The sequence below is a fragment of the Gorilla gorilla genome, chromosome 3, assembly GCF_029281585.2.
Source record: "Gorilla gorilla gorilla isolate KB3781 chromosome 3, NHGRI_mGorGor1-v2.1_pri, whole genome shotgun sequence".
NCBI classification, from domain to species: Eukaryota; Metazoa; Chordata; class Mammalia; order Primates; family Hominidae; genus Gorilla; species Gorilla gorilla.
This window is the reverse complement of record NC_073227.2, coordinates 203,854,493-203,873,163: the sequence shown is the minus strand read 5'-3', so window position 1 is coordinate 203,873,163 and position 18,671 is coordinate 203,854,493. Positions and strand designations below refer to the sequence as shown.

Genomic DNA, 18,671 nt, shown 5'->3' with positions numbered 1-18,671 from the left:
GGGGCTTTTTGAAGCCAGGGGCTACTTCTTACTTATCTTCCTGTCCTCAGAGCCAGCCTATTGGCTGATTTGTTACAGTAACAGCAGACTGACCTGATTTGTTAAGGTGATAGTAGTTGCTCTAACAGATAAACTCCAAAACCTCAGTGGCTTAACATGGTGGGTGTTAATTTCTCTCTCACATAAAGTTTCTGATCAGGAGCAGGGTGTGGCAATAGGGTGTATGCTCTGCTCCATGCAGTCATTCAGGGCCTCAACCTAACAGAGCCTCCACCGTCTGCAATAGGTGGCTCCCAGGTTACCCTCAGTTTCAACTTCCAGCTGGCAGATGAGGGAAGGGCTACAGCCATGCTGTCCAACACAGTAGCCACTGGCTGCATGTGGCTATTTAAACTTACATTGGAATTAAGTAAAATTAAAAATTCTCTTCCTCAGTCTCATTAGCCACATTTCAAGTGTGGCTTGTGGTTACCATATTGAACAGCGCAGATACAGAATATTGCTGACATCATGGAAAGTTCTATTGGGCAGGACTGGTCCAAAGGATGGTACATGGGAAATACAGGGGGAGGGAGGGAAGGCCTGGAATAGGCACACACCACTTCCACAGTTCTAGTGTTCAGGGAATGCTTAGCAGGTAGGAATGTGAGGGAAGAAAGAATGTGATTGGAAGAAAAATGTCAATGGGTTGAAAGTAACTGAAAAAAAAAAAACCAAGATTTATAAATTGAGAAAAGGAAACCTTATAACTTTGTTTATTTATTTATTTATTTATTTGAGACAGGGTTTCTCTCTGTCACCTAGGCTGGAGTGCAGTGATGCAATCTCGGCTCACTGCAACCTCCACCTCCCAGGCTCAAGCAATTCTTCTGCCTCAGCCTCCTGAGTAGCTGGGATTACAGGTGTACATTACCACACCCGGCTAACTTGTATTTTTAGGAGAGATAGGGTTTCAACATTTTGGTCAGGCTGGTCTCAACTTCCTGGCCTCAAGTGATTCGCCCACCTCAGACTCCCCAGGTGCTGGGATTACAGGTGTGAGCCACTGCGCCTGGCCAGAAAAGGAAACCTTATTTCTTATAAATGGTTATAGCCTGCAAGATGGCCATTCTGCAGGCTGGAAAGCACAGCCTCTGGCCAAGGCCAGAGACAGGCACTTGGAGGTTGGAGGGGCTGGGGTAGGGGATTTATGCTGAATGGGTTGGCTAAACAGACCTAGTCAACAGATTACAGGAGGAGCTATTAATATTCATGAAGGTGGTCCCAACACATGTGTATTAAACAAACATGCATGTAACATACAACCCATGTTCACCTTGGGGTGGGGACGTAACATTTCAGTGTATTACAGTTAGGCCGTATGAATCCAAAGATCTTTTTAGGACATGAAGGCACTCAGTGCACAGCCTCTGTCAACTGGACAGAACAGTTCATAGTCACTTGGTGGTCTTCTTATCAGGAGAGAGTTATTGAAATCAGTCTCTTGTCCAATCAAAGCTGTAGTCGTGGCTGGTGGAACAGGGGCTCAGTTAGCATCTGGTGGCTGGTAAGCTGCAGTTGCTTCAACATTGCTTATCTCAAGGCCAGTGCTTGTTTAGCTGCTAGAGAAGAAGAAAAAGCTTGTGGCAGTTAGATCATGGTTTATTCTTGTTTTTTTTTTTTTTTTTTTTTTTTTGAGACAGAGTCTCATGGTGATGCCCAGGCTGGAACATAATGGCGCGATCTCGGCTCACTGCAACCTCCACTTTCAAGTTCAAGCAATTCTCCTGCCTCAGCCTCCTGAGTAGCTGGGATTACAGGTGTGCACCACCACACCCAGCTAATTTTTGTATTTTTAGTAGAGATGGGGTTTCACCACGTTGGTCAGTCTGGTCTTGAACTCCTGGCCTCAGGTGATCCTCCCACCTCGGCCTCCCAAAGTGCTGAGATTACAGGCATGAGCCACTGCACCTGGCCCAGAGTATGGTTTATTCTTTAAGTGTAGAGTTGCATGACTTAACCCTTACCTGGCATGGCCAGGTCTTGTTTCTAACTTGGTATCTTATTGCCATGGAGAGTCCATTGCGTCAGTCTTATGATCTCTATCATATGCTGGTCAGTTGTATCTAAAGTGTGAAAAAGAGGGAGTCTAGCGAGGTGTGTTTAACCTCCCAGGAGGTTATGGCCTCCCTGTCATGGCCAGGAACTCAGGTTTTATTAGTTAGTTAGTTTGTTTTGTTTTATTTTGTTTTGTTTTGAGACGGAGTCTCGCTGTGTCGCCCAGGCTGAAGTATAGTGGCGTGATCTTGGGTCACTGCAAGCTCTGCCTCCCGGGTTCACGCCATTCTCCTGCCTCAGCCTCCTGAGTAGCTGGGATTACAGGTGCCCGCCACCATGCCTGGCTAATTTTTGTATTTTTAGTAGGGACAGGGTTTCACCATGTTGGTCAGGCTGGTCTTGAACTCCTGACCTTGTGATCCGCCCGCCTCAGCTTCCCAAAGTGGTGGGATTACAATCGTGAGCCACCACGCCCGGGCCGGCACTCAGTTTTTAAGGTTTCTCAGGGGTCTGCTTGACCAAGAGAAGAGAAGGTTCAGTTGGTTAGAGAGCTTAGGGTTTAATTTTTAGTTTACAAAAGGAAGAGGAAGAGCATTCTAGACAGGGCCATAGTGAGGATAGGATCCCAGAGGCAGGAGGGCGCTTGCAGGGTTTAGAGTTCAGGGAGGAGGCCAGCATTGCCTGGTGGGGAGCAACGGCCGACAAGCTGGTGATAGGTCAGGTGACCCTGGTGCTGGCCTTCATCGCACAGCCTGCTTCGGAGAAGCTTCTGCCTCATCTTCATTATCCGTAATGCTCTCAAAATGTCCCAGAGCCTCCAGTTTGGGAAACGGTGGCCCAAGGCAGAGCAGAGCAGGAGTGCTGGGCACTGGCTGGAGCGTTGCTTCCTCGAAGCAGAAAATGTTTGCAATTTGGTGCTCACTCTAAGGCTGAAGGAAGTGGGGAGGCCCCTTCTTCATGCTCCTGCAAATGCCTCCATGTTGGCCAGGTTCCGAAGACAGGAGGAACAGAAGTCACCGTAACCCAGTTAAGTTAAACAAATGCTTGATGAATAATAAGGCGTCTTTCAGTAATAACATGGATAAATGCTTTAGAGGACTGAATGCACGCCATTTTATGCAGATCCCGGAGGGAGACAGCACTCGGCGCACAGCCTCTGTCAACTGGACAGAGCTAGTTCAGTCACTCAGTGGTCTTCTTATCAGGAGAAAGTTATTGAAATCAGTCTCTTGTCAAAAGACAAAACCTTGGGGGTTATTGGGTGCCTAAAGCAGAATGTGAGAGCTGGTGCTGCTCTGAAATTGACAGAGAGAGCGAGTGTGGCCGCGCTGAACCGAGAGGACATGGCATCGCCAGGGAGCAGCCGTCGGGCTGTGCACATGCAGCGGAGGTCAGGCCCGGTGATGCGGCGGCGTGCCGTGCTTTGCTGTCTGCATTTTAAGAGCAATACAGTAAAACTGCAGAAAATCAAAAGCAGAAACGAGCAAAGGTTACAAAGGAGTTGGAAGTTGTTTAACTTGTTAAAGGGAAATGTAAGAACTGTATAATACAGGCCTATTCTCAGGTGGAAGAGAACCTATGACAAGGAGAGTAGGAGTCCCTTCAACTCCACAGAGGACAGCAGAGGTGAAAGCGAGCCTCAACTCTTGATTGAAAGGATCAGTGAATGCTGTGTCCCTGAAGATGGTTAACATTTTAATTAATAACCATCTCTTATGGAGAGGGGAGGCTGTCCGCTACACAGAGGCAGGAGCTGGGACTGGCCAGCACAGTGCCTATTTTTGAGTCTGTAAGTTCTCAGATGTTCTCTCGAGATACTCTCCGTTTTCATGACAAACATCTCGCGCTAACCCACTGGAACCTGGGGCAGAATACCTCTCCTCTGTGCCTGCTCCCTTTCGAGCAGAGGAGGCTCAGTTAGCATTTACTCCTGGCCCCTCCCTGCCCCTTTACCCCTCCACCTTATGACTGGCTATTTGAAAAATGTGGAGATTGGCCAGGTGCGGTGGCTCATGCCTGTAATCCCAGCACTTTGGGAGGCCCAGACGGGCGGATCACGAGGTCAGGAGTTCGAGACCAGCCTGACTAACATGGTAAAACCCCGTCTCTACTAAAAACACAACAATTAGCCATGTGCAGTGGTGCACGCCTGTAGTCCCAGCTACTCAGGAGGCTGAGGCAGGAGAATCGTTTGAACCCGGGAGGTGGAGGTTGCAGTGAGCCGAGATCGCACCACTGCACTCCAGCCTGGGCGACAAGAGCAAATGAAAAATGTGGGGATTATGAGCTGGATGTGTCTGTTCAGCGGTGCCCGTCCTTCCTCCCTTGGAAGCACTGCCTGCAGGAGCTGCTGCTGTCTGCTGCTCCTCCAAGGGCACCTCTTCCCCTCATCGGGGGTGGAGGACTGTCCGCTTCTGCGGCCGTTGTTAGGGAGTCTTTGGTTCTCATCCCGAGCCTTATCATCGAAGTGGATGCTATTTTAACCTCCATTGCCACTCCACTGTTTATTCTCAAAAGATTCCAAACTCAGGCAAGAAAGAGAGGTGCTGTCTGGGCCGGGGAGGGGGTGCCCTGCAGGACCCCAGCAGCCTAGCTGCAACATTGAGCTCCCCACTTTTACACCCCGGAATCCATTCTCAATGCCTGTGTGCGCTGTTGCAAAACAGAAATTGAATCACGTCGCTTCTTGCTGAAAATCTCCCACTGGTTTCCATCGCAGCTGGAATCAGACTCCACTCCTCTCCATGACCCCAGGACCTGGCCTCTTGCTCTGCAGTGGCCACTCTCCCCTTGCATTCAGGCCTCCCGCTGCGGGGACACCAAGCTGGGCCAGGCTGTCAGGATGTTGCGGTAGTCTGGAACGTGCTTTGTTGTCATGCATGCCTCTGCCTGCTGCCCCAGAGAGCCTCCTCAGTGCCTGCTCCTGACTGGCCCCTGTCCCCACGCTTCCCCATGACCTTTGTTCTCTTGACAACACATAGCGCTGACATTATCACGTGTATGTATTGGCTTCCTCGTGTATTGTCTGTCTCCCCCACTAAAACAGGGAGCCTTCCACGACAGCAGATCTGGTCCAGCCGCATCTCCTTTGCATGCTCAGTGCCTGGCATACAGTGGTCACTCAGTAAGTGTCTGTGCAATGAGGGAAGGAGGAAAGTGTCCAGTGAAGGCAGCCTAATATACAGGACAAACCCTGAACAATGAACCAAGACATGTTAAGGGAGGAGACCACCCCACATATTGTCTTATGCCCAATTTCTGCCTCCAAAGAGAGAAGAAGTAAAAACTAAAAGGCAGAAAGGAAATCCACAAGCAGACAGCCCCGTGCCACACCCTGGGCCTGGTAGTTAAAGATCAAGCCCTGACCTAATCGGTTACGTTATCTATAGATTACAGACATTGTATAGAAAAGCACTGTGAAAATCCCTGTCCTGTTCTGTTCCGTTCTAATTACCGGTGCATGCAGCCCCCAGTCTCGTACCCCCTGCTTGCTCAGTCGATCACAACCCTCTCACACGGACCCCCTTAGAGTAGGGAGCCCTTAAAAGGGACAGGAATTGCTCACTTGGGGAGCTCGGTTGTTGGAGACGTGAGTCTTGCCGAAGCTCCTGGCCGAATAAAGCTCTTCCTTCTTTAACTCGGTGTCTAAGGGGTTTTGTCTGCGGCTTGTACTGCTACTAGGTGGGACTTCAGAACTTGCTCACCACGAATGATTTGTGTGTCCTTGTGCTTGTCACCAGCCTGTGTTTACTCACTTCCTTCATCTCTGAGATAAGGAGCTTCGACCCGCACCACTGTATGGGCTTTGCACTGGGCAGAGTCTTGGGCAGGGCAGACAGAGGTCACCTTGAGGCTCCTCTTACTCCTCGTTCTCTCCGGTTTACTTACTTCTTAGGAAATGCTGTTTCCCTGGCCCGTGACTTCTGATGGCTTTCTCTCTGCCTGCTCCTCTCCAGTATTTAGTGTGGCCACTGAATTATTTAACTGTGTGTTTGGAGACCAAGTTTGAACGGCAAATAAGATAACAAATGAAGCAGCGCTGTTTGCGTCATTCTTTTCGCTGCTGGGGATGCTTGAGCTTTTATTTTTCTTGAGCATCTTGACTCTACTAACATAAAGAGTAAAACAAATCACATACACAGATCAAACCCCCAGCCCTGCCAGAGCCACTGTGGCCGAACAGCAGTGATTTTAAATGAGAAGATTATAGCCGCAGCTAATGGAGCAGGAGCGAGAAGCACTTGACTGGCAGCGCCAAATGCCCCTTATCACCCCAGAAGAGTGTACTGTTTTAATGTTAAACACAGTAAATTGCAAACTAGTAAAGTCACATTCAGACTTTCCTCCCCTCTGGTTGTCCGGTGACAGGCACGTGCATTAACAAGTTTCTCCTCGTTGTGAGGCTTCTCAGCAGCCCGCTCCAGAGGCTTTATCTACTTCGGTACCTTTCGTTGAACCATGCAATAAAGTCTCCTTTTAAAATACAATGCGTTTCCCCCAACCCTATTCTTCTGGGGCTTTTATAACTCACAATTGACAAAGGCCTCACTAATGGAAATGCAAATTTCCTACCTGTCAAAGACTGAGAATGCTTTCTGAAAACACTGGTGGGGCAGAAAGTACATTAGCATCTGCATATTAGGGAGAGAAGCTGCTTCCCATAAATTTGTGGGATAAAAATGTTTATTTGATGCTGGGACAGAAATCAAATAGTACAGATAACATCTCCCGTGCAGACAGGACAAATTCTTGGTGATGTTAAACTTTTGTATGTCTTTGATTCCAGCCCATGTATTATTTAGAGTTAAATAACACCAATGTTGCTTTTATAAAGGCTTTGATTTGGGGACCAGATGGGGCAAGAGGGCTGGGTGCTCTGGGTCTCCCTGTCTTTCTGCCATGCTCTCCGCCTTGTGGAGTAAAACCCAGCTGAAGGTCCAACTGATGTATGGCTGCAGTGGGCATCCTCACTTCTTAGTGAGTACCTTTCTTCCTCTGGTTCACCACTGCCCTTTTCAGTCATATTCTATTATTTATTTATAGAGACAGGGTCTTGCTCTGTTGTCCAGGCTGGAGTGCAGTGGTACGATCATGGTTCACTGCAGCCTCCAACTTCTGGAATCAAGCAATCTTCCTGACTCAGCCTCTTGAATGGCTGAAACTACATCATATTCTATTGTTACCATCACTTAAGAGTGTGTGTGTGTGTGTGTGTGTGTATTTGAAGAACACAGAGTGAAATATGGTATTTGCCTGGGATTTTGGTGGGGAGCAGGCCCTGGAGACGGGTCCTGGAAAGCCAGGCTAGTTTGCTCCAGCTGCCATAACAAAGTACCACAGACGGGGGTGCTCAGACAACAGGAATTTATCCTCTCAGTTCTGAAGCTGGCGTCCAAAAATCAAGGTATCCACTATGTTGACTTCTTCTGAGGGCTACGAGGGGAGGGTCTGCTCCAGGCCTCTCTCCTTGGCTTGTGGACAGACACCTTCTCTCTGTGTCTCTTCACACCGTCTTCCCTCTATGCCTGTTTGTGTCCAATTTTCTGCTTTTTGAAAGGACACCAATCGTATTGGATTAGGGTCTGCCTTAATAACCTCATTTTCACTCCATTACCTCTGTGAAGACCCCATCTGGAAATGGAGCAGGGACCTCTCTTAGGGGCCTGCCACGCACTTCCCCCCCACCCCAACCAAACATGAAAATAAAGGAAAATCTTGAGTTTCTTCTAGGGAAATTTCAGGCATCCAGCTCGCCCTGAGAAGCACATGAGCAGCTTGATAAACAAGAAGGTAATAGTAGCTTAAAACAATAGCCAAGGGAGTTAGCGTCCTGAGATGTTTGGTTCCCTACAGAAACCAAAGATAACATCTTTTTAAATTTTTATTTATTTATTTTTATTTTTGCAGAGACAGAGTCTCACTACATTGCCCAGGCTGGTCTCAAACTCCTCGCCTCAAGCAATCTTCCTGTTACTGGAAAGGAGACCCGATCCAGACCCCAAGAGAGGGTTCTTGGACCTCACACAAGAATTCGAGATGAATCCATAGAGTAAAGTGAAATCCAGTTTATTAAGCAAGTAAAGGAATGAAAGAATGGCTACTCCATAGGCAGAGCAGCCCCGAGGGCTGCTGGCTGCCCATTTTTAAGGTGATTTCTCGATGATGTGCTAAGTAAGAGGTGGATTATTCAGGTCTCCTTCTTTTAGAGCATGTAGGGTGACTTCCTGATGTTGCCATGGCTTGTAAACCATCATGGCGCTGGTGACAGTGTATAGCAGTGAGGACGACCAGAGGTCATTCTCATTGCCATCTTGGTTTTGGTGGGTTTTTGCCAGCTTCTTTACTGCAATCTGCTGATAAAGCAAGGTCTTTGAGACCTGTATCTTGTGCTGACCTCCTATTTCATCCTGTGACTTAGAATGCCTAACCTCCTGGGAATGCAGCCCAGTAGGTCTTAGCCTCATTTTACCCAGCCCCTATTCAAGATGGAGTTGCTCTGGTTCAAACGCCTCTGACACTTTCACGTTGGCCTCCTAAAGTGTTGGGTTTACAGGTGTGAGCCACTGTGTTTGACCTAAAGTTAGCATCTTAACATAAGTCCTTGAGTTGTTTTTCAGAAACCCAGACCCCCACCAAACAGATCCACTGGCCTGTAGACCTCAGAAAAGGGGGAGCTGAGGACTGAACTTCGGACTGGCATTCTTTGTTCTAAAGTTCTTCCTGAGGGGCCCGGAGGAGGTCGTGCCCTTGAGTCAACCCTAACATATCTTTCTGCTGACCCCAGCACATGTAGACAAAGCTCTGCCTCCTTAACCAACTGCAAATCAGAAAATATTTGAATCGAACTGTGGGCCCCTGCTTTGAGATGTTCCACGTTTTTAGGCCAAAGCAATGTATATCATGTGTTAGCCTCTGATTTTGCCCGTAACTTCTGCTTTCCTGAAATGTACTCCTGCCTTTGAAAACCCTTACTTGCCAGCCATCGGAGAGTGCAGGTCTTCAGTGTTGCTTGGCGCACTGCAATCAGTGCCTCACTTCCTTTCACCAGGATCCCAAAGCCACTGCTTGACCTTGCTGGGCCAGATGAGCACACCCCACTTGGGTCAGTAGCAATCTCCAAATAAGGTCACACTCTGAGGAGTGGCGGGGGGTTAGGACTTCAGCATATGAATCTGGGAGTGGAGGAAGACAGAATTCACCCCAGCAGCACTATCTATCTGGAAATACGCGGGCGTCTGATCAGCTGAGCTCTCTGTCAAGGAGTGCAGGGACAGACTCGAGAGTGGTGGCTGTCCCTGCCCTCGCCCCCGCCCGCCACCCCATTCCCTTTCACTGTAGTGTGCCAGCAAAGTGACTAGAGCTTTCCAAGGACCCAATTACCAGCTTCTCCTCAGTGGCCCTGCACGAGTCCTAATGTTCAACACAACATTTTAATTACTTTTTAAATGCACCCTAATCATGATGACACTGTAGCAGAGAGCCTGATGACAGTGGCTTTTCCTGCAGAAGGCTGTTCTCCATGAAACAGACTGCTCTCAGCAAAGGCGGAGAGGCCAAAGCGCAGGCATTTCACATGAAATGAGGGCAGGAAAGCCTCACCTCCTCAGTGGGCAGTGGAACTTTTTGGATTCCCCCTGGTTTAAAGGGTGGCAGGGCTGTGGGATGTGGCTCAGTGAAGCTGCAAACGGATGGGTCCGGTTTGGCGTATTCTTGGTTGGCGCACAGAGCAAGCCAGGGTGACTGACCCAAGTCCCTGTTGCATCCTCTGAGGCAGAGTGATTTGTCAGAAATTTAGAGCTGATGGAAAAATTAACTGTATCTCATTTACTTGCCCACGTCCTCACAAATGGGAAAGAAAGAGAGATCATTACCCTCCTTCAATTCTGGAGTATCCCTAAGAAGAGTTATAGGACATTATCATCATCACCATCATCATCATCATCATCACACTGGCTTAAAACAACAGACATGTCTCATAGATGTGCAGTCTAGAAGTCTGGATTCAAGGTGTTGGCGGGCCCTGCTTCCTCTGAAATCTGAAGGGGAATCTGTGCTTGTCTCTTCCCGGCTTCCCATGGCTTGCTGGCTATCTTTGATTCTCCTTAGCTTGCAGATGTACCCCTCGATCTTCCATCTTCACATGGTGCTCTTCTGTGTCTCTGTCCTCACCTGGCTGCCTTTTTATAATAATGACCCAGAACATTATTTTACAGTGTCTGAGCTGGGCGTGGTATAATCCCAGTGCTTTGGGAAGCCGAGGTGGGAGGACTGCTTGAGACCAGGGGTTCGAGACCAGCCTGGGCAACATAGTGAGACCCTATCTCTACAAAAAAAAAAAAAAGATACAAAACTTAACCAGATATGGTGGTGCACACCTCGAGTCCCAGCTACTCAGGAGGCGGAGGTGGGAGGATCACTTGAGCTGCCCGAGCCCAGGAGTTCAAGGCTGCAGTGAGCTACGATCATGCCACTGCACTACAGCCTGAGTGACAGAGGGAGATCCTGTCTTTACAAAATAAAATAAAATTATCTGAGCCAGAGGCTAGAAACTCATGGCCTGCATGTCAAATTTAGATATTGCTGGCCGAGCACAGTGGCTCATACCTGTAATCCCAGCACTCTGGGAGCCCAGAGTGGGCGGATTACCTGAGGTCAGGAGTTCAAGACCAGCCTGGCCAACATGGCGAAGAAACCCCATCTCTACTAAAAATACAAAAATTAGGCGGGCGTGGTGGTGGGCGCCTGTAATCCCAGCTACATGGGAGGTTGAGGCAGGAGAATCGCTTAAACCCAGGAGGCAGAGGTTGCAGTGAGCCGAGATCGTGCCATTCATTGCACTCCAGCCTGGGTGACAGAGCAAGACTCCGTCTCAAAAAAACAAACAAAAAAATTTAGATATTGCTGTGATTTTTATGAAGTAAATTCAAATGCTTTTAGCAGGGATGGGTCTGTTCCAGTTTGCCACAGTCACCACCTGCAGCCACAGAGCAGGCCATGGTGACTGTCCCCATTGTCACTGTTTTAGTGATGTTTGGCCTTGGGTGTTGAGATTCTAACCTGTCAAGGCTTGGAGGTGGAGAGTGCCCCTCAGGTCTGGAGAGGGAGGGTGTGGGAGAGGCGCCAGAAGGACACCAGCAGGACTGTGGGGATGGCAGGAATCTGCTCCTACCCTCGGGAAGGTAACAGAGACCCTGTGTGCCACGCGTGGCCTTGGCAGCCTCTGGGAAGGCTTTGTGGGTGACTTGAGCCTGGGGGACAGGACTCGGGAGCAGAGGAGCCAGAAGACTTGGGCTTGTCCATGAGTCTCCCTGAACCCCAGGGGGCTAAAGACCAAAAGTCTCCTCCGAGTTTCCTCAATTGCACGAATGCTGGAGGGGCTTTTACAGACCCGAAGAAGGTGTCTGGGGCCCAGAAAAATGACTGAGATAGGAAAGATGAGAGGGGCCCAGCCAGATCTATTTATATGTGGTTTATTGATTTTTATCTTATTTTTATTTATATATTTATCGTATAATATATAGATTATTATATACAATGTATTTATTACATAATATAGAATATGTTTATTATAACATCATATTTTCTTACTTAGAATATAATAATGTATTATAGAATAAATCTATAAATATCACTAAATAATATATTTTTAAATTTTATGATATAATTCCTCACAGGATTTTTACCATGGGGAATTCTGAATGAGCATGGAAGCAAATAGTGGAAGGTGGCCAGGTGCAGTGGCTCACGCCTGTAATCCCAGCACTTTGGGAGGCCAGGGCAGGAGGATTGCTTGAGCCCAGAAGTTCAAGACCAGCCTGGGCAACATAGTGAGACCCTATCTCTTAAAAAAAAAAAAAAAAACTTAACTGGGCATGGTGACCCGTGCCTGTGGTCCCAGCTACTCAGGAGGCTGAGGCTGGAGGATCACTTGAGCCCAGGAGGTCTGGGCTGCAGTGAGCTGTGATTGCACCTCTGCACTCCAGCCTGGGCAACAGAGTGAGACCCTGTCTCAAAAAACCAAACCAAACCAAACAAACAAAAACATTGGGATGATCTGTTCTCGGCACACCGTGACGAAGGGAACCCCTCGCCCTCGGCCCTAGACTTCAGGCAAAGCATGGCCGGGGCCTCCCGGGCTCCCCACGTTCATGGCCCTTTCCTCTGGTGCATTGATGGTGGAATCTCCTCTTCTGTCTTGGAAAAGCCAGGGCAGGTTCCTCCCTGAGCTCCAGGGTGTGGGGTGGAAGGGGCTGTGCCACAGCGGCCTCCTGTCCTTGCCCACGCCCAGGCTGTGGAGGCGCAGGAGTGCTGAACGCCACGCAGTCCCCGGCTTGGCCAGCCTCGGACCAGTGAGTTCTCCAAGCAAAAACCTAGAGCTTTGGCGAAACGTAAGCAATTTCTTTTGAGCAAATTCCTCCAGCTGTCTGTCCTTCGTGTCTAAGCTGTGAGATCAGGAACCTTTTCTTTGTTGTTCACCTCTTGCTGGGCGGTTAAGAACAGACCTAAGCCAACTTGTCCATAGTCTGGAAGATATCGCCAGCCTCCGACAATGGCGGGGAATTTCGCCTTCCCCACTCAGCCTCCCTGCCAGGTGGTGTGTATGATGAAAGCTGGTCTCTAGCCGATTGCTGACAAATGTACAGGTCGCAGCAGGCACAACACAAATCCACGCCTTTTACCTCTGGGCTTGGTGAAGCCCCTCTGCTCTCTGCCCTTCTGGAAAGATTCTCTGTGAGACACAGGTGAGAATATTCTGACAGCAGGATCAAGTTACCTTCTAAATGAATCCCGCAACACATGCTCTGCTGAGTGGCTCTGGGGCAGGGAGGAGAGGTATACCCAGATGCAGTCAGGATTCTAGACCTACGTCTTTCTCCCAAAGGTGAGAGTCTAGGGGCTCACGACTTCCACATCCCGTTCAAGCAAGAGCAGAGGACTTGCTTCTGGGCCACCAAGTGTCTCCAACACCACCAATTTCTTCCTTTCTTTCTTTCTTCTTTTTTTTTTTTTTTTTTTTTGAGACGGAGTTTTGCTGTTGTTGCCCAACTGGAATGCAATGGCATGATCTCAGCTCACTGCAACCTCCACCTCTCGGGTTCAAGTGATTCTCCTCCCCCAGCCTCCTGACTACCTGGGATTACAGGCGCGTACCATCACGCCTGGCTAATTTTTTGTGAAACGGGGTTTCACCATTAGCCAGGCTGGTCTCGAACTCTGGACCTCAGGTGATCCGCCCACCTCGGCCTCTCAAAGTGCTGGGATTACAGGCGTGAGCCAGCACGCTCGGCCACCACCACCAGTTTCACAAGGGAAAGAGAATTGCTAACACCCCAATACCAATGAAGGAAGCCTGTGGTACAGATTTAACTAAAACACGGAGCCTCTGCCCCTTCCTAGAGACTGGATTGGAGTTAATTCTCACACACACACACACACACACACACACACACACACACATACATGATCTGTACTGTTTTTACAGATCTGTCTTAACATAAATTATGTGCACTCCAACGACAGCACTGTGCCTAACAGATATTTGTTGAATGAACCAACATAATTTCCATTTCTTGAAATCAGGAAACTGTGTCAGAGGGCTGGGAAGAAAGAGCAGGCCATGGGGTGTGCTGGTCTGTGGAGCAGGTGACAAGGGGATCTGTGGGCAGGACAGGCTGGCATGATGATAAGTCACCCTCACTGGTGGAAAGAACGCTAATTCTGAAGAGGCCAAGAACAGATTTAGCCTCCATGGAGGACATTTAGGGAAATATCTGGAACCTCCTCCTCACTTCCCACGGCTCTCCTTTGGGGGATCTTTCCTCAGCTCCTGGACAGGGTCTTGTCACCCTGCTGCTTAGACAGGCTGAGTGGCCCTTATCTGAAATGCTTGGGACCAGAAGTGTTCCAGATTTTGGATTTCGAGATCTTTGTGTTACACTTACCTGTGGAACATATGAAAATCTGAAAAGCTCCATTGAGCACACGAGATTTGGATTGGGGAGCATTTTTGGATTTCGCATTTTGGATTTTTGGATTTAGGGAAACTCAGTCAGCAAAAGCTGGTGTTGATAAAATAAGAAGTTGAGGGACTCCAAAGAGTTGAAGCATCTGGAGTGTGCAGGGTGAATGGAAGAGTCCCTGAATGAGGTGGAGAGGGTGGCGGGCCAGGCTGGGGAGGGACTTGCCAGCCCGTGGTGAGGATCTGGAAGCTCCCTGTGGCGGACCGACTCGTGTTCCCCCAGACAGACATGCTATGTCTTGACTCCCTATACCCCAGAATATGAATTTATTAGGAAATAGAGTCTTTGCAGATGTAATCAAGTGATTATTAGGGTGGGCCTTAATCCGGTGTTACTAATGTCCTTATAAAAAGGGGGAAGTTTGGACACAGAAAAGTGGAGGCTTTGGAAAGAGTCACAGTGGGAAGATGGCCCTATGAAGACTGGGGTGATGATGCCACCAGCCAAGAAAGGTCTGGGCTGCCAGGAGCTGGAAGAGGCAAGGAAGGGCGCTTGTCCTGCAGCTTTCTAAGGAGGCGTGGCCCTGCTGACACCTGGATTTTCCAACTGTGCACCTCCAGGGCTGAGAGACGGCTCATTTCTACTGTTTCCAAGCCACCCAGGGTGCAGCTCTGTGTTAGGGCAGCCCTAGGAAATAGACTCCCTGTCACACCTGTAATTCCAGCACTTTGGGGGGCTGAGGCGAGCGGATCACCTGTGATCAGGAGTTCAAGACCAGCCTGGCCAGCTGATGAAACCCTGTCTCTATTAAAAAAATACAAAAAAATAGCCAGGTGTGGTGGCATGCGCCTGTAGTCCCAGCTACTTGGGGGGCTGAGGCAAGAGAATCTTTGCAATCCAGGAGGTGGAGGCTGCAGTGAGCTGAGATCATGCCGCTTCATTCCAGCCTTGCTCTGTCTCAAAAAAAAAAAAAAAAAAAAAAAAGAAAGAAAGAAAAGAAAAGAAAGAAAAAGAAATACAGTCTTTGCGGACAGTGGGAAGCCAGAAAAGGACTTCAGGAAGGGAAAGGACTGCATGTCTGATCTTGAAATTGTTAGAGCGCTGCCGGGGTCAAGCTGTCAGTAGCAGTTCTTTATTTATTCACTTACTGGGAGTGTAAGCAAAAGACCAGAGGGAGGCCAGGCCGGTGCACTCAGTATTCCATTCCTGCCCATCCAGAACAGTGCCAGGCCGGTGCACCCAGTATTCCATTCCTGCCCATCCAAAACAACGCCAGGCTGGTGCACCCAGTATTCCATTCCTGCCCATCCAGAACAGCACCAGGCCAGTGCACCCAGTATTCCATTCCTGCCCATCCAGAACAGCGCCAGGCTAGGGCCAGAGGGACTGGGGGAGTCAGCTGGGGTGGCCCCTTTCACTGCCCAGGGAGTGTCAGCAAAGACTCGACATTTTATGGATGTGGGGACCCAGGGAGGGAGGGAAAGGGCTAGGAGTGGAGATGTGGGGAGCCCTGGGCTGGAGTGGGAAGTGTCTTGGACGGTCCTGAGAGGAGGTCTCAGCAGAGGTGCTGGACAGGATCCCAGCCCCAGTCCACATAAGGCGGCCTCTGAATGGAGGCACCAGCCAGGAAAAGATTCCTGTAGGGTCTGGCTGAGTGGGCAGGGGCGGTGAGTCCTTGACCTCAACCCCTCCAGGCACTGCAGTGAGGCTTAGTGCCACATCTGAGGTGGGGAGGGCAGCCCCCTGCCCTCCCTGAAGCCTCTCAGGTGGAGCCACTGCAATTGCCTGCAGGTGGGCTGGAAGACCACGCGTGGGATTTGGTCCTGGAGTTGGACTCCTCCAAACCAGAGAGAGTGTCAAGGTTGACAGCAAGTAGATCACATGGAAACGTGTCTGAGGTCCAACGGGGACGGTAGGGGGAGGGGATTTTGGATTGGCTGGTGCGGGTGGACAGAAATGCTTGATTGGAGAGGTATTTGGGAGTTAAAATTGATGGGGTGTTGAAATTGTCTGGACCCAGGAGCCAGTCAGTCCCAGGGTCTGGAACTCAGGAGGAGCTCTAGAACTCAGGTTGGAGAAAATAAGATAAGTCAAGAGCACAAAAATGGCAATGATGACCTGTTAAGAGACTGAATGTGGGAACAGATAATGCCCAACCAGGTGTGCAAACAGATTCTGACCCACAGCCTGCAGCAACCTGCAAACCCATTGTCTGCAAGCAAGGAGCAAACCCATTGCCTGCAGCAAGGAGCAAACCCATTGTCTCCAACAGTCAGTCCAGGAAGCCAGTGCTTCCAATCAGGCTGGGAGGGCACCAGGCTGCACACAGACCACTACCCCATAACAATCTGCCTAAATGGCCAGGACTTGACTAGTAACTGACAGCTCGCCTAATTTTTATCCCTGCTTCCAACCAGAGAAAGCCAAATATACCCGCTTAACTAACCACATAGGATGCCTGCCTCTAGCCAGCCCGCCTGCAGCTTCCCCAGGCCACAGCCTCCATCAGGCAACGCCTGACGCCTTCCCTTTTTTCCACTCTGAAGCTTTTCCATGTCCCTGCCTGCCTTTGACTCTCTGCCAGAACATAAGTGATGGTGGCTGACTCCATTGCTACGGCAAGCTCTGAATAAATAGCCGTAAGTGATGGTGGCTGACTCCATTGCTATGGCAAGCTCTGAATAAATAGCCTCTGGCTGTTCTCGTTGCTTTGGTCTTCATTTATTTCTCCACTCCCCACACTTCCCTTTTCCTCTTTCCTTTTTTGGAGACAGGGTCTCACTCTGTCACCCAGGCTGAAGTGCAGTGGCGCAATTACACTTCACTACAGTCGTGACCTTGTGCGCTCAAGCAATCCTCCTGCCTCAGCCTCCTGAGTAGTGGGCCTACAAGTGTGTACCACCACGCCTGGCTGAATTTTTTTTCCTGTTTTTTTTTAGAGATGGGGGTCTCATAATGTTGCCCAGCCTAGTCTCAAACTCCTGGGCTCAAGGGATCATCCCACCTCAGCCTCCAAAGTGCTGAGATTACAGGCATGAGCCACCGAACGACCCCCTTTTCCTCTTTAATTCTTATTTCCTGGGGATGCAAATGGGCATTCCTTAATTTCACTAAGAAGAGATGTTCCCAAGGCTGGCACTCACAGCAGAATCTCTCTTTCTTCCCTCACGCCCTCTGCGTTCCCCTGTTCACTCTTCCCCTGTTCACTCTTCCCCTGTTCACTCTTCCCCTTGTCTCTTCCACGTTACCTGCTCTTTTTTTCTTCTCCCTGTATTCCTTCCTCCTTTACTCATTTCTCAGTGGTTGCTTAATGAAAGGACAAAAGAGCTGGATGAGGTTGGTTGCTGATTCCTGGTCAGTGGCAGCCTTGCAGGAGCGGAGGGGTGGGAGACTGGGCCAGAGGGGAGCACGGCTCTGCTGTGACCTGCGAGCACGTTGTCGCCTGGCGTGCGCTGGCTGACCTAACCGGCCTTTGGTATCTCTGATGTCTTTGGTGATGTGGACATTGATTTCAGTTTGTAACTGTCACTTTTGACTAATGTGGCTCTGGTGATGAACACGTTTTGAAGGGAAAGGAAAAACAGGGGACAATTGACTTGTTACTGAAAAATAATTAAAGCTAGGTTCCAGTGGAGGAGAAGAGGAGGAAGATGTCAGAATAATTTAGAGACGTGGTGAAGGCAGCGCACAGAACGCTCAGGTTCACGGCGTGCTCAGTCATCACCATAAAGAGAATAAGCACTTCCTGGGCTTGGCAAGAGAATAAGCATGTCCTTGTTAGTAATTTTTAGGCAGAGCTGACTTGGGCTTCCTGGGCCTGGCAAATCCAGATTCTCCTGCAGTCCAAAGAGCCCTGCGAAAGGATCAGCCAGAATCAGATTTACTCACTTTACCCGGGGATACAACTTGCTCAATCATTTTTAAAATAAAAATGGGTCAGGCTCTTCTCCCTCGCCTGGGATGTGAGTGCAGGTTAGTTTTGCCCAACTTCTCCATTCCTTAACAAAGTGCTTCCTAGGAAAAGCTGAGACGAGAAAGTATCACGTTTGGAAACAAGATAAACATTTCTAATTTGGACTTGTCCTCTTTAGGTGGTCTTCCAGAAGGCTCCAGGGCCCTTGATAAATTAGGGGTCCAGCTCAAATTCCAGGAGTGATTGTAAGGGAGATAAAGAAAAATGTTTGAGAGGAGAGGAATTTGGAGAAACATTTGTTTGTCAAGGCCAGGTTTGGGCACCTTGCCAAGTGAGGCCCTGGCTGCCTTGGCCTGCCCTCTGGGGTGCATCCTTGGTGGCATTCGAGCAGGCGAGGGCCGGCCAGGCCGCCCCTGTGGAAAGCATGGGGTTTCTCGAGTCAGATGGCCCTGGGTTTGATTCCTCGCTTTACCACTTATGTGACGTCTGCACTCCAGCAGCTGACGTCACCTCTGAACCTGAGTTACTTCATCATAAAATGGGGATAATCAGTGCATCTACTTCACACACTTAGTAAATGGTTGAATGATAACGGACAGATAAAATATTTAGAACAATGATCCCCTTTGCAATAAGTGCTAAATTAAAGTACATCCCTTTCTGTCCTGCACAAACTGAGCAGAGCTCACTTGTCTGCCCTAGATGAGTGATGCTTTTTATTTGTTTATCCATTCAAGCAAAAGTTTTGAGGCCTACTATGA

General features: G+C 49.2%; 1 protein-coding gene across 4 annotated transcripts in view; it reads left to right on the top strand.

Moving 5' to 3' along the window:
• DCTD (dCMP deaminase) overlaps nt 1-18,671 on the top strand; it is an 80,368-nt gene that overhangs the window by 57,075 nt on the left and 4,622 nt on the right. Inside the window, exon 7 of one of the 4 annotated variants that reach the window (XM_063705652.1) lies at nt 7,945-8,424. The exons of 2 other annotated variants lie outside the window; for them this stretch is intronic. In XM_063705652.1, the coding sequence (XP_063561722.1) occupies nt 7,945-8,077 (133 nt within the window). In that variant the 3' untranslated portion in view covers nt 8,078-8,424. Of the gene's footprint in view, nt 1-7,944; nt 8,425-18,671 lie in introns of those variants that run through there. One more of the 4 variants, XM_063705651.1, reaches the window with a different exon arrangement.